Source organism: Meles meles, chromosome 9 (assembly GCF_922984935.1).
Source record: "Meles meles chromosome 9, mMelMel3.1 paternal haplotype, whole genome shotgun sequence".
In the NCBI taxonomy this organism is placed as follows: Eukaryota; Metazoa; Chordata; class Mammalia; order Carnivora; family Mustelidae; genus Meles; species Meles meles.
Genome location: NC_060074.1, coordinates 68,805,034 through 68,817,548, shown reverse-complemented (window position 1 = coordinate 68,817,548; position 12,515 = coordinate 68,805,034). Strand labels below are relative to the sequence as shown.

The 12,515-nt window shown below is 36.4% G+C and overlaps 2 protein-coding genes across 2 annotated transcripts in view; one reads left to right on the top strand and one right to left on the bottom strand.

Annotated features, from left to right (window-relative positions):
* SLC25A12 (solute carrier family 25 member 12) overlaps window positions 1-12,515 on the top strand; it is a 199,791-nt gene that overhangs the window by 7,319 nt on the left and 179,957 nt on the right. The window lies entirely within an intron of this gene.
* Window positions 7,048-12,515, bottom strand: part of HAT1 (histone acetyltransferase 1) — a 60,995-nt gene continuing 55,527 nt past the window's right edge. Inside the window, exon 11 of the mRNA XM_046018997.1 lies at window positions 7,048-8,676. Coding sequence (XP_045874953.1) covers window positions 8,509-8,676 — 168 coding nt within the window. The 3' untranslated portion in view covers window positions 7,048-8,508. The remainder of the gene's footprint in view (window positions 8,677-12,515) is intronic.

Genomic DNA, 12,515 nt, shown 5'->3' with positions numbered 1-12,515 from the left:
ATTTGACAACAATATATGTTCAGTGTTACTTGCTGAACAATATAGTGGTAGTATTTAAATAAAATTTCGTATCAAAGTAACACATAGTTTTTATTAATTTTTTAAAAGATTTTATTTATTTATTTGACAGAGATCACAAGTAGGCAGAGAGGCAGGCAGAGAGAAAGAGGGGGAAGCAGGCTCCCCACCAAGCGGCAAGCCCGATGCGGGGCTCAATCCCAGGACCCTGGGATCGTGACCCAAGCCGAAGGCAGAGGCTTTAACCCTGGGTGGGGGAGCCACCCAGGTGCCCCACACATAGTTTTTAAAAACATGCAGTTACAACAATGGTTGCAATGAAAAGGGATAGTCTCCCATCCTACCCTTTCCCAGTCTGACTGGGCTCAACCGGTTTTTTTCTAGTTACTGCTCAAAGCCATGCCAACCACAGTTTATGATGTTTGGAGTCTGACTTTCATATATATATGTATATTTTTTCCCTTGAGTTCATAGTCTTCTATTATAATCTGGACCAATTGCTTTTAGAGATATTATTCAGTTGCCATCCTCAGATTTCTTTTTATTGGAATCAGATGAGTTTTATCATCTCACATACTCCACATCTTAACATGCTCTTTGATTCACCTTCATGCTGCTAAACTAGATCTACAAGTAACTTCATCAGAAAGTGTGTGATGTAAGTTCTCAGTTTCTTAGATTCCCAAAACCATCTTTATTTTACTCTCACGTTTGATTGATAGTTTGGGTATAGGATTCTATATTTTGAAGACATTGTTCCATTGTCTTTTAGCATGGAGTATGCTTTTTTTTTTTAAGATTTTATTTATTTATTTGACAGAGATCACAAGTAGGCAGAGAGGTAGGCAGAGAGAGAGAAGGGCTCCCCGCTGAGCAGAGAGTCTGATGCGGGGCTCGATCCCACGACCCTGGGATCATGACTTGAGCTGAAGGCAGAAGCTTTAACCCACTGAGCCACTCAGGCACCCCAGCATGGAGAATGCTTGATGTGAAGTCTAATGCTATTTAAATGCCCCCGCTTCCCCAGGTGACTTGTCTTGCCCTCAGAAAGCATTTGGGATCTTTTTTTATGCTCAGTGTTTTGGAATTTAATAATTTAGTCAATATGTGGGTTTTTTTAAGTAAGTGGTGTAGTAAAGAACCCAAGGGAATTAGACTGCCTGTACTAAAATCCTAGCTCTGTCACTTCCTCTGTGATATTGGACGAAATTATCTCCCCAGGCCTCACCTGAGGAGATTACTTACCATGTGCCTCTGAGGGTTGTTGTGAGAACTGACAGGACCGATTCAAGTGTTTCACAGATAGTAAGTGCTCAATAAATATTAGTGATGGTGGTTTAACCTTGTTTGGCCTTCATTGTGCTTCTAATTTGAAGATTCATTTCCTCAACTCAGGAGTTATCCTCCCTTTTTTGATAATGTTCTGGTTTTCTTTTCCTCTCTGAAATGAAAATAAGCTGGCTATCAGAATTCCCACATTGATTTATCTTTTCTCTCATTTTTTCTCTTTTCGATGTCCTAGGAAATTTCTTCAACATTATGACCCACATTTCTGCTTCTTGAATTAGAATATTTATTTTAAATTTCCAAAAGCTCTTTTTTATTCAGTGTTTCTTTTTCACCGTATGTTTTTGTTTCATGCATGCAATAACTTTTCTTTCCCAATTTTTATTTTGCAAATCTAATACAGAAAGGTTGAAGAATCATATATATAGTGAACACCTGTATATATCTTCCACCTACATTCAATAATTTATTTATTTTTAAAGTGACTTTCCTTTTTATTTATTTGACAGAATGAGAGAGAGAGCGAGAGCACAAGCAGCAGGAGTGGTAGGCAGAGGGAGAGGGAGAAGCAGGCTCCCCGCAGAGCAGGGAACCTGGTGCAGGACTGGATCCCAGGACCCCAGGATCATGACCTGAGCCCAAGGCAGTCACTTAACCGACTGAACCACCCAGGTGCCCTAGATTCAATAATTTAAAAATTTGGGGCACATTTGCTTTCTGTTTCTGTACATACATTTGTCTATATGCATGTGGGTATGTAAGGATATGTATCACTCCTGTACATACTTTTTTTCTGGACCATTTTCATGTAAGTTGCAGACACTATGACTCTGCTCCTAAATACTTCAGCATGTACTCCTTAGGAATAAAGACAATTTCCTACACAATCACAATATCGTTATCACAACAATGCAAAATCCCATCTCACCTAATATAGAATCCATATTCAAATTTCTTTACTGTGTCAAATATGTATTCAATCTACCAAAATGTAAAATGTCCACACCCTTTCACTCAGTGATTCCATCCCCATCGTGCATACATACTCCCACATGTACAAACTGGGAGTATACACAAGAATATTCACCGCAGCTCTGCTTGTAAGAGCGGAAGATGGGAAACAACCCAGATGTCTGTTAATATGGGATTGGATTAAACACACTGAAATCATATTATGAAATACCAAACAGCTGTTTAGAATCAAGGTGTTTAAAGTTGAAGTTTTCTAATATGTACTAAAAAAATGAGTTAAATTTAACTGGAGGGGCGCCTGGGTGGCTCAGCGGGTTAAAGCCTCTGCCTTCAGCTCAGGTCATGATCTCAGGGTCCTGGGATCGAGCCCCGCATCGGGCTCTCTGCTTGGCGGGGAGCCTGCTTCCTCCTCTCTCTCTCTCTCTCTCTCTCTCTGCCTGCCTCTCTGCCTGCTTGTGGTCTCTATCTGTCAAATAAATGAATCTTTAAAAAAAAAAAAAATTTAGCTGGAAAACATTCCGAGTACTGCATATGGTATAGCAGCATTTGTGATAAGACAAAAAATTACAGTTATTTGCAGACTGATCATTAACTCCGAGGGACACGAGAGAGACTGGTAAAAGTAACTGCCTCTGGAGAAGTGAACTGAGTGACTGGGTGGAAACCAGGTGGAAGCAGCTTCTCATCAAGTACTCTGACTCATTTTGACCTTTGTACAGTGTCTGTGGTGCATAATAAAAAATAGTGCCTAACATGGATGAATATTCAATTCTAAATAGCAGTGGTTCTCAACCAAGGGTGATTTTGTCCTCCGGAGGACATGTGACAATGTCTAAATGTATTTGGTTGTTACATCTGGAGACAAGGGTAGTGCTAATGGCATCTAGTACCTCACAGTACATGGGCCAGCCCCACACAACAAAGAATGATCTGGCCCAAAATGTCAGTAGTGCTGACACTAAGAAACCCTGCTGGACAGCAATTCTTCTGGATGATAAGTTTTGAGAAGAGCTAAGCAAGACTAGAGGAATAAACAAAGAGGAGCATATGCCTAAGCATTCAACTCATGTGACTTAAAGATAATTCATATTTCTAGCTGTGGATGAGGATGGTGGGATTAGTCCAGTATGCATACTTTATTCCACATGGGTACAGTTCAAGCTCTGTAACCTTCATTCATGTTCATTTGACTGTTGTAAATGTAGTGTAGTCACTAGAAAGATGAGATCAGAATAAAGATATTATTTCTAAGGTTTCAGTGTGTAGGTGTACTTGCCTCTGTATAGGAATAGGCATTGCAGTACGTTTGTAATGGAAAATATTGGAAACCACTTAAATAATAGGGGACCGGTAAAGTGACTTATGATATATCCATACAACGGAATACTGTGCAGCCATTAAACAAGACAGCATTAATGATCTCCAAGATATATCAGGTTTTTTTATTTTTCAAAAATATTTATTTATTTAGAAAGAGAGCATGCAAGTAGGGAGGGGGGCAGAGGGAAAGAATCTCAAGCAAACTCCCCACTAAGCCTGGAGCCTGAGATGGGGCTCTATCCCAGGACCCCGAGATCATGACCTGAGTGGCAATCAAGAGCCGGTTGCTTAACTGACTGAGCCACCGAGGTGTCCCAAGATATATCACTTAAAAAGCAAGTTACAGGGGTGCCTGGGTGACTCAGTTGGTTAAGTCTTTAACTCTTGATTTTGGCTCGGGTCATGATCTCAGTGTTGAGAGATTGAGCCCTGTATCTGGCTTCGTGCTCAGTGGAGAATCTGCTTTTCTTTCCCTCTCCTTCTGTCTCTACCTCTGCTCACATGTACCCGCCCCCACCATAAATAAATCTTAAAAAAAAAAAAAAAAGCAACTTAGAGCTAACAATATATGTAGGTTACAATATGTAAAATAAAAGATATATACATATGTGCTCATTTATGCATCTATATATATACAAATTATTAGGAACAGGGGATTGTTTCTGGAGGACTAGGGTGGGGAACTTTTTATTGTATGCCCTTTTGCAATTTTGTACTACGTGCATACTACTTGTTATATATATATACCCAAATCAATGAGTAAATGCACTGCATAACCCCACTGTAACACTTAATGCAAGGGAGAATGAAATATGTATTATAATAAAGATATGAAAGAATATGGAAACAGGAAATGTATGGATGTTGAAAGCTTGAAATTGTTGAGAGGAAATGAGGAACTTCAAGCTGTACTTCAAATGAGGCACCATTACTTTTAGTCATAACCAAACATCCTTTTCCTAATACCTGCTCCTCTATGGTTATAAAAACAAGAGGACAGTTAGGGTATTTGTCTGGTGCCTAGGGTGAATGTCATGTAAGTGAGGTGTTTTCCAGGTGCAAATGGAAAAAAGTCCCTCTTACAAAGAGCTTAGTGGGCATGCTTATGACTTGGTTAGCCTACTTGATAGAAAATAAGATGGAGAAGTCAGAAGCCCAGGGGATAGCCTGACTTTGCAATAAATTTATATGTGACCTTATGCAAGTGAAACTCTCGATCTATTGTCCATCTATAAAGTGAGAGTGTAGATCCCAAAATATAAATTTTTAAAGAATCAAATGGATAGTTCATATTAGGAAAAATTTCATTTAAAAAATGGAAGAATAGGGGTGCCTGGGTGTCTCAGTCGTTAAGCGTCTGCCTTCAGCTCAGGTCATGATCCAGGGTCCTGGGATTGAGCCCTGCATCAGGCTCCCTGCTCAGTGGGAAGCCTGCATCTCCCTCTTCCACTCCCCCTGCTTCTGTTTCCTCTCCCGCTGTGTCTCTGTCAAAAAAATAAATAAAATCTTAAAAAAAAAACACAAGAAAAAACAAGAATATTCAGTCTTCCCATTAAGCAAAAGAAATATAGATTTGAGATTCTATACTATTGAAACAACAAAATCAATATCCCATGCCACTGAAATTCTGTTAAAACTAGTTCATTCATATGAATGAACTAACATTCATATGTTAGTAATTTATAAGCTATTCTGGAAAATATGGCTTGTTTGAATAACTGAGTCATAGAGATATTCTTGCCCTTTGACTCAGTAACTGCATTTTCCAGGAATTTATCTTAAGGAAATGATTTAACAGATGAAAAGATAAATGTGTATATATATATTATATATATATAATATATATACACATACAAAGACATTAATTCATTTGAATGTTATAATAAAAAATATAAGTAAATAGTTTATTATGGGAGTATCAATATGAAATATTGTTCATCTGTTACAAGAACATTTTAAACACGTTAAATCCACTGGTATGTTTAATGTAAATATACATACTATATGAATGTAAAATAATTTTATTCAGAAGGAAAAATTATGGGAGCAACTGGGTGGTTCAATTGGTTAAGTGTCCTGACTCTTGATTTCAGCTCAGGTCATGATCTCAGGATTCTGGGATTGAGTTCTGCATGAGGATTTTGAGGATACTCCCTTTGCCCCTCCCAAGTTTGTGTTCTCTCTAATAAATAAATCTTTTTTTTTTTTAAAGGAAGAATTATGGGCACTTTGTTATTTAATCAATATTTAATACTATTAAACAGACTTTTAAATTCAGATAAAAAGAATTTAAGATTGAGTTTAAGGAATTACATCATTTGACCTCTAAGGTCTATGATTCTAATCATTCTCTGATACAGTGTTGGGGGCTTTGCTGTCCACTTTCCTCTAGTAGGCAAGGATGGCAGTGGATGAGATAAATTTTCGGGATAAGGTTCTGATGCAGCAAGCTGGGGCCCTGCCCTGGCAATTTGGAGACAATCAGGGACATATAGTGTTTTGTTTTTTTCCTCTCACGCTAACTCACATATAAACTATGAAATCTGAATGACTTACAAAAATGCCTTTAGATATATACCACATCTACACTCACATTTTAGTATGAAAGCATTTAGAATGAGAACAAAAGATGAAAAGCATAAACATGTATCTTAGAACAGGGAGGAAGCCTAGAGATAATTCTAGTACCTCATTTTACAGATGAAAAACTGATGCTCAGAAAGCAATCATGTTCTTACATGCAGAGAAAATGCAATTTGGAGGACACAGAAAAAATTAAGGGTGATTGGCAGGGGAGGTCAGTGAAAAAAGTAAAGGCCACAAATAAATACAGATCGGTATGTGGATGATAAAATGGGTGAAGGCTACTACTGGAGGGTGGAAAGTGATCCCAGGACCTAGAAGGTGGCTGTGTTGGATTCATACATGGTCCTACACGCTCATTCTGATATTTAATTATACCACACAAGATATGGGTCTATCACATTTTCATCCTTCTAAATCCAAATGAAGGTACAGCCTTTCAAGTCCCAAAGATTAATGTTAAACCAGATTTTTATTCAAAAACGGATCATTGAACATTGCTTTTTAAAAAAGTATAGAAATTGGTATTCCACTGACTTTTTCTGGTTTCTATATCAAAAATATGTTGAAAGATAATTTGTTTAGACTGTACTGTCCACCCCCTCCCTTGGAGCTCATTTTGAGGTATCAAATGTGAATTTTTAATAAAAAATTTTTAATTTAGCTAATTTAGATGGAAAGCAAATTGCTTTCATATATTTTCAGAAAGGATTTTTTTTTTAAAGATTTTATTTATTTATTTGACAGGCAGAGATCACAAGTAGGCAGAGAGGCAGGCAGATAGAGGTGGAAGCAGGCTCTCTGCCGAGCAGAGAGCCCAATGCGGGGTTCAATCCCAGGACCTTGGGATCATGACCTGAGCCAAAAGCAGAGGCTTTATTAACCCACTGAGCCACCCAGGTGCCCCTCAGAAAGGATTTTAACTGAACTAGTTCATTCTATCTGAACAAATAATGTACATATACACTTTCAGAAATTCAAGTTTCATCTATATATAGAAGCTTTTGAGGGGAGACTAAAACTTTTCCAACACCCTGGAAGGGGGCTTGGCTTAGTGCCATTGGTGTGCCACTGGCCATGGCTATTTTGCGTCCAAAGGGGACAAGTTACTTTGCTTCTCCTGTGTCTGACAGGTTTTACTGATGGAAAGCTGATCTCAGGACAGGATAGTGCTTATCCAAGTTGGGATTTTGCCACAAGCATTGAACAAATCAGATTTTAAAAGTAACGTTCATGCCCTAAATGGAAAGCTTAACCAACTGAGCCACCCAGCAGGGAGTATGTTCTTCTTCTGCCTGCCTCTCCCCCTGTTTGTGCTCTCACTGACAAATAAATAAAATCTTTTAAAATAAAAAATAATAAAAGTCAAGTTCAGCTTATATCCCATTTTTGATGTTCTGCAATACCTCACTTACTGGCACACATTATAAACATGAGGCTTTTACTTTTAATGGTTCCATATCAAGCAATTTATTTATACTCTAATAAAAATAAAGTAAGATTATAGTAAACAATTTATCATTACTTTGGGTTGTTTTCCTGTTGGACTTCAACATCTTCAGAACCTTGTAACAAATCACAACACATATACACCTCGTTTTACACAAGATATATTTCAATAATGGTGTATAAATTGATTTTTATAAACTGATTTATTATTTTACATTATTTATAAAATATTTAGGCTAACTTCTTTTTCAAAATTTTATTTATACATTTATGCTAACTTCCTAAATTATCCTCAATTAATATGTGATATCAAACATATTGGCATTACAAACAAATCTATACTAAGAATATTTCTTATTTGGAGAAACCACACAGGAAAAACAAGATTACTAGGGAAAACCTTAAAGAAATGTGTTTAAAGGTGCCAGGTATAAAATCTTAAAAGCAAAAAATGGGAGGAATGATAATGAAAGCCTAAAAGCCATTTGTGACGTGAAGGGACCTAGAGGATATTACACGATGTGAAAACCTGAAGTTTTTTTTAACAAGACCAAAAAGTTTATCATAAGTATTTAAGAATCATATCATCACACGTTAGCATATCACAACTAAACATTTATTATACTGTTAAGAAGGGAAGCGATTGCAGTGATATTTCAGAAGCTATATATTTTTTTAAAATGTAATATATGCTCATAGACTCTAAACAGTATTTTAAAATATACAATCTCTCCAAAAGAAAATATTCAACTAAAGATAAGATAGATAACTTTTAATGTAAGTAAATGTTACAAGATTTTAAAATTAAAGTCATCATCAGATTTTCCATAACACAATGTACAGAAATTTGCAAACTTCCTGTACAGAGCCAAATAATCTCTACTCTTGAGCGAGGCGTTCAAGAACACGTCGGTAATCTTCCACAAGTTCCTGAAAGCTTTCTTCCAGCTGTTCATGTTGCATGCTTATTTCTATTTGGTTCATCTGGTTTGTCAGTTCTTCTGGTCTGAGACATTTTCTCATTTTAGCAAGATCTCTCTGCTTTTTCTAAGCAACAAATATAATAATTATTGGTTAGACTAAGAAAGAAGATAAATTTCTTTATATTCTTTGAATTTTAAGTCTCTACTGTTAGAAATAAGATTAGTAGGAATATGCCCAAATTTGTCCCAGTTTTTTCCTTAAGGAAAACATAATGTTTATGTTATGTTTATGTCAACTCTAAATGGAGTTAACAAGAAGACTTGGAATTTCATGTCAACTGATGGTAAATATACATGTCCCCTCTACAAAGCATAATAAAAAACTGTGTACAGACTCACAAATTTCTTTAATAAATAAATATATTAACTGAAGACAGACAACAGAAATTAAGTGCTATTATTCTTCATTTCGGTATTCAATCGTTAATTCATTGCATTAATTTTAATTCCAAACTGCCTTTTCCTGACACTAAGTTCATCTCTAAGTTTCCCTACCCAGTGATATATTTATGAACCACATATTAATTTTAACATAAATGTTTGAAGAGTTTCAGAAAGATAACCAAAAACTGTCACACTTTAAAAAGATAATATTAACTACCACTTACTGAATTTCTATTATCCAGAAATACATTATATTATTAACCCGCCCTACCCACCACATTTTACTGAGAAGGAACCCACCATGCTGGGCTAGAAGAGAATCAGTAACAGCTTTCAGGTAGGACACTGTATCAGAACAACACTGTTAGTAATGCTGAGGACGGGACTGGAGGACCAAGTTAGAAGCTACTGCAAAAAATCACTAATGCAAGTGAGACGATGAAAGCCTCTACAGACCAAGTCAGTAGGAGCACAGATGGAAGGGAAAGGAAATACTGGGTGATGAGGGGAATGAAGAATGACTCCAAGATTCCTGGAGAGGTGGCTACACTGCAATACAGTACGGAAACACTGCAATATATGCAACTTTCATACATTTTGCTCAAACTGTTTTAGATTAATATATCTATCTTCTTTTACTAGAACATATAATGAAGAGATAACTACATAAAGATCAGAAATCACATATAATAACTCATGTAATCCTAACAACTCCATAAGATTGGTAGTCTAATTTTCTACAATTGATAAAGAAAAAATAGGATATGGGAGTTCAGTAACTTGACACAAAGGTAGTAAGATGAGTGGCCAGGATGCAAACCCTAACAATCTGGTTGGAAATCTGTATTGTTTAGTTCCTATATCTAATTCACTTTCAAAAGACAATTAAAAAAACCAAACCCTAAATACATCCTAAAAACTAATAAAGGCCCCTTAAAGAGAACCTTAATAATTTTGGCATATAGGCAAATGTGTCATGATTACTACTTAAAAAGCCCAAAATTAAGCTAAATTAATAACCACACATTTTTTAGTTAATTAATTAATTTTTAAGTGAGCTCTACACCCATCATGGGGCTTGAATTCATGATTCTGAGATCAAGAGTTGCATACTCTACCAATTGACGGAGCAGGTGCCCCTAAACCATATGTCAAACAAGGTGGCAACAATGTTTGGAGATAAGCCTTCCTAACACTACAAAAAAATTAGGTTGATCCTAGTTTAAATTGGCTGAGCCAGTAGTAAACAAGGTTGCTATTATTATAACCAGAAATTTTAAAAAGTTAGCTTAATATAAAACACCCTTCTAAAGCAGTACTTCTCAAACTTCAATGTGTATACAGATCACCAGGGACCTTGATAAATGCAGATTCTGACTCAGTAAGTGTGGGGGACAAGAATCTGCATTAAAAAAAAAAAAAAGATTTTATTTATTCATTTGCTAGAGAGAGAGAAAAAGCAGGGGGAGAGACAGGGAGGAGAGGGAGAAGCAGGTTCCCCACTGAGCAGAAGCCTGAGTGGGTGGGGAAGGAGGGCATGCCTCCATCCCAGGACCTGAGATCATAACCTAAGGCAGACCCTCAACTGACTGAGCCACCCAGGTGCCCTCAAGATTCTGCATTTCTAACAAGCTCCTAAGTGATGTTAATGTTACTGATCACACTATGAATATCAGTTCCAGAGAACTGATGAAAGTTCAAACTTAGGGATGCCTGGGTGGCTCAGTTGGTTAAGCAACTGCCTTCGGTTCAGGTCATTATCCTGAAGTCCAGGGATCCAGTCCTGCAGCAGGCTCCCTGCTCTCAGGGAGTCAACTTCTCCCTCTGACCTTCCCCCTTCTCATGCTCTCTCTCTCAAATAAATAAATAAAATCTTGGGGGGAAAAAAAAAGAAAGTTCAAATTTACTGTTCCTAAGACCCACCAGGACAGTATATTCCTCACTCTTCAATCATATGAATGATAACTGCTTTGTTTCAGCTGTAAAAGTTAATTTTTCTGCCAATAGGCATGACTGCACTATATAAGAACATTTAACTTAAGAAAGCAGTTCAGGAAGTAAAGGGTAATTGATCAGCAAATTACTGTGGCGTGTGATAGGAATAGAAGCTATTTTTCTAAATTGCTAACCAGTTATAACATTTATTAGATAATCTAACCCCACTGCTTGAAGATACCTCCAATCATATTAAATTCTTATATATATAATAGAACCATCATATTAAATTCTTAAATATTTCTAGACTATCAAATTTTGTTGCAAATAACCTATAAAATGAATCCTGTGCCAGTAACATACTGTTTAAAATTATTATGCTTTTCTTAAATCTGAGAGCTTACATCCCCAATTTATCACCCCCAACCTTCAATTACTTCACTGGATATCAGAATTAATCACCACTGTAATTTTTATTGGCATGACAGAAAATTTATGAATTAGCAGTGCCTGGGTGGCTCAGCTGCTTAAGCATCTGACTTCTGCTCAGGTCATGATCTCAGAGTCCAGGGTGGAACCTGTTGACAGTCTTCCTGATCAGTAGGGAGTCTGCTTTTCCCTCTGCCTCTCCCCACCTCCCCCGGACTCATGCTCAGTGTGTCCATGCTCTCTCTCTCTCTCAAATAAATAAATAAAATCTTTTAAAAAGTGATAATAAAATAAAACACACAGGAATAAAAATACTTATAAGTAGCTTTAATGGAAAAAATATAAAACTATATATTTAAGCTCCTTATGAACGTGTAAGGTATGATTCAATTTTAAACATAACTAATTTGAGGTTATTTGCTTTATTGGCCTTTAATATTCCTTAAATTATATATATTCCATTGTCTATATGTATGATATATTACAAATTAATCTTTAGAACAGTGTGTAAAAAAACACTTAAAAAAATCCCAAACTGATTTGAGGATCCCACCCCTATCCAACAAAGTGATAATACCTTGGGAGAACAAATGAAACAATGAAAGGCAGAAACACTTAAGACTCAAATAGATATTCTATAAGCTTTAGAATAATTTTTTCCCCACCAAAAACAAAACCTTAATTCCTTCACAGATTAGAGCAGTTCATAATTTTTAATTAACGAAGACAAAGATGGCACTATTTTAAACTTATTTGTGTTAACATTTGGCTTGGATATGAATTTTTCCAGAAAATAATCCTTTCTTCTTGCTTAGCTTTCACATGTTCCCGAAGGACTTACAAATTTGATCTCAAAAGTGCTACCACCTCTAAGGGCTCCTTAATTGCCTTTGGTTGTACTAGTTAGTCACTTTTGTGAAGTACAGAGATAAGGCTCTTTTGTACGAATTTTAAAATAACAATGGAGGCATATTAATTCCAAAGATTTGTCAAAAGACATCTTTTAAAACATGCACCACTGTATTTTATTTCTTTCTGTTCAGTTCCTAACTATAGAGGCATTTCCATTTTATGGAAGGAAAGCCTAATACCCAGGTGTTAATAAGCTGTCAACAGTTAGACAATTTCTAAAAGAATCAGACCTGAAAACTGAGT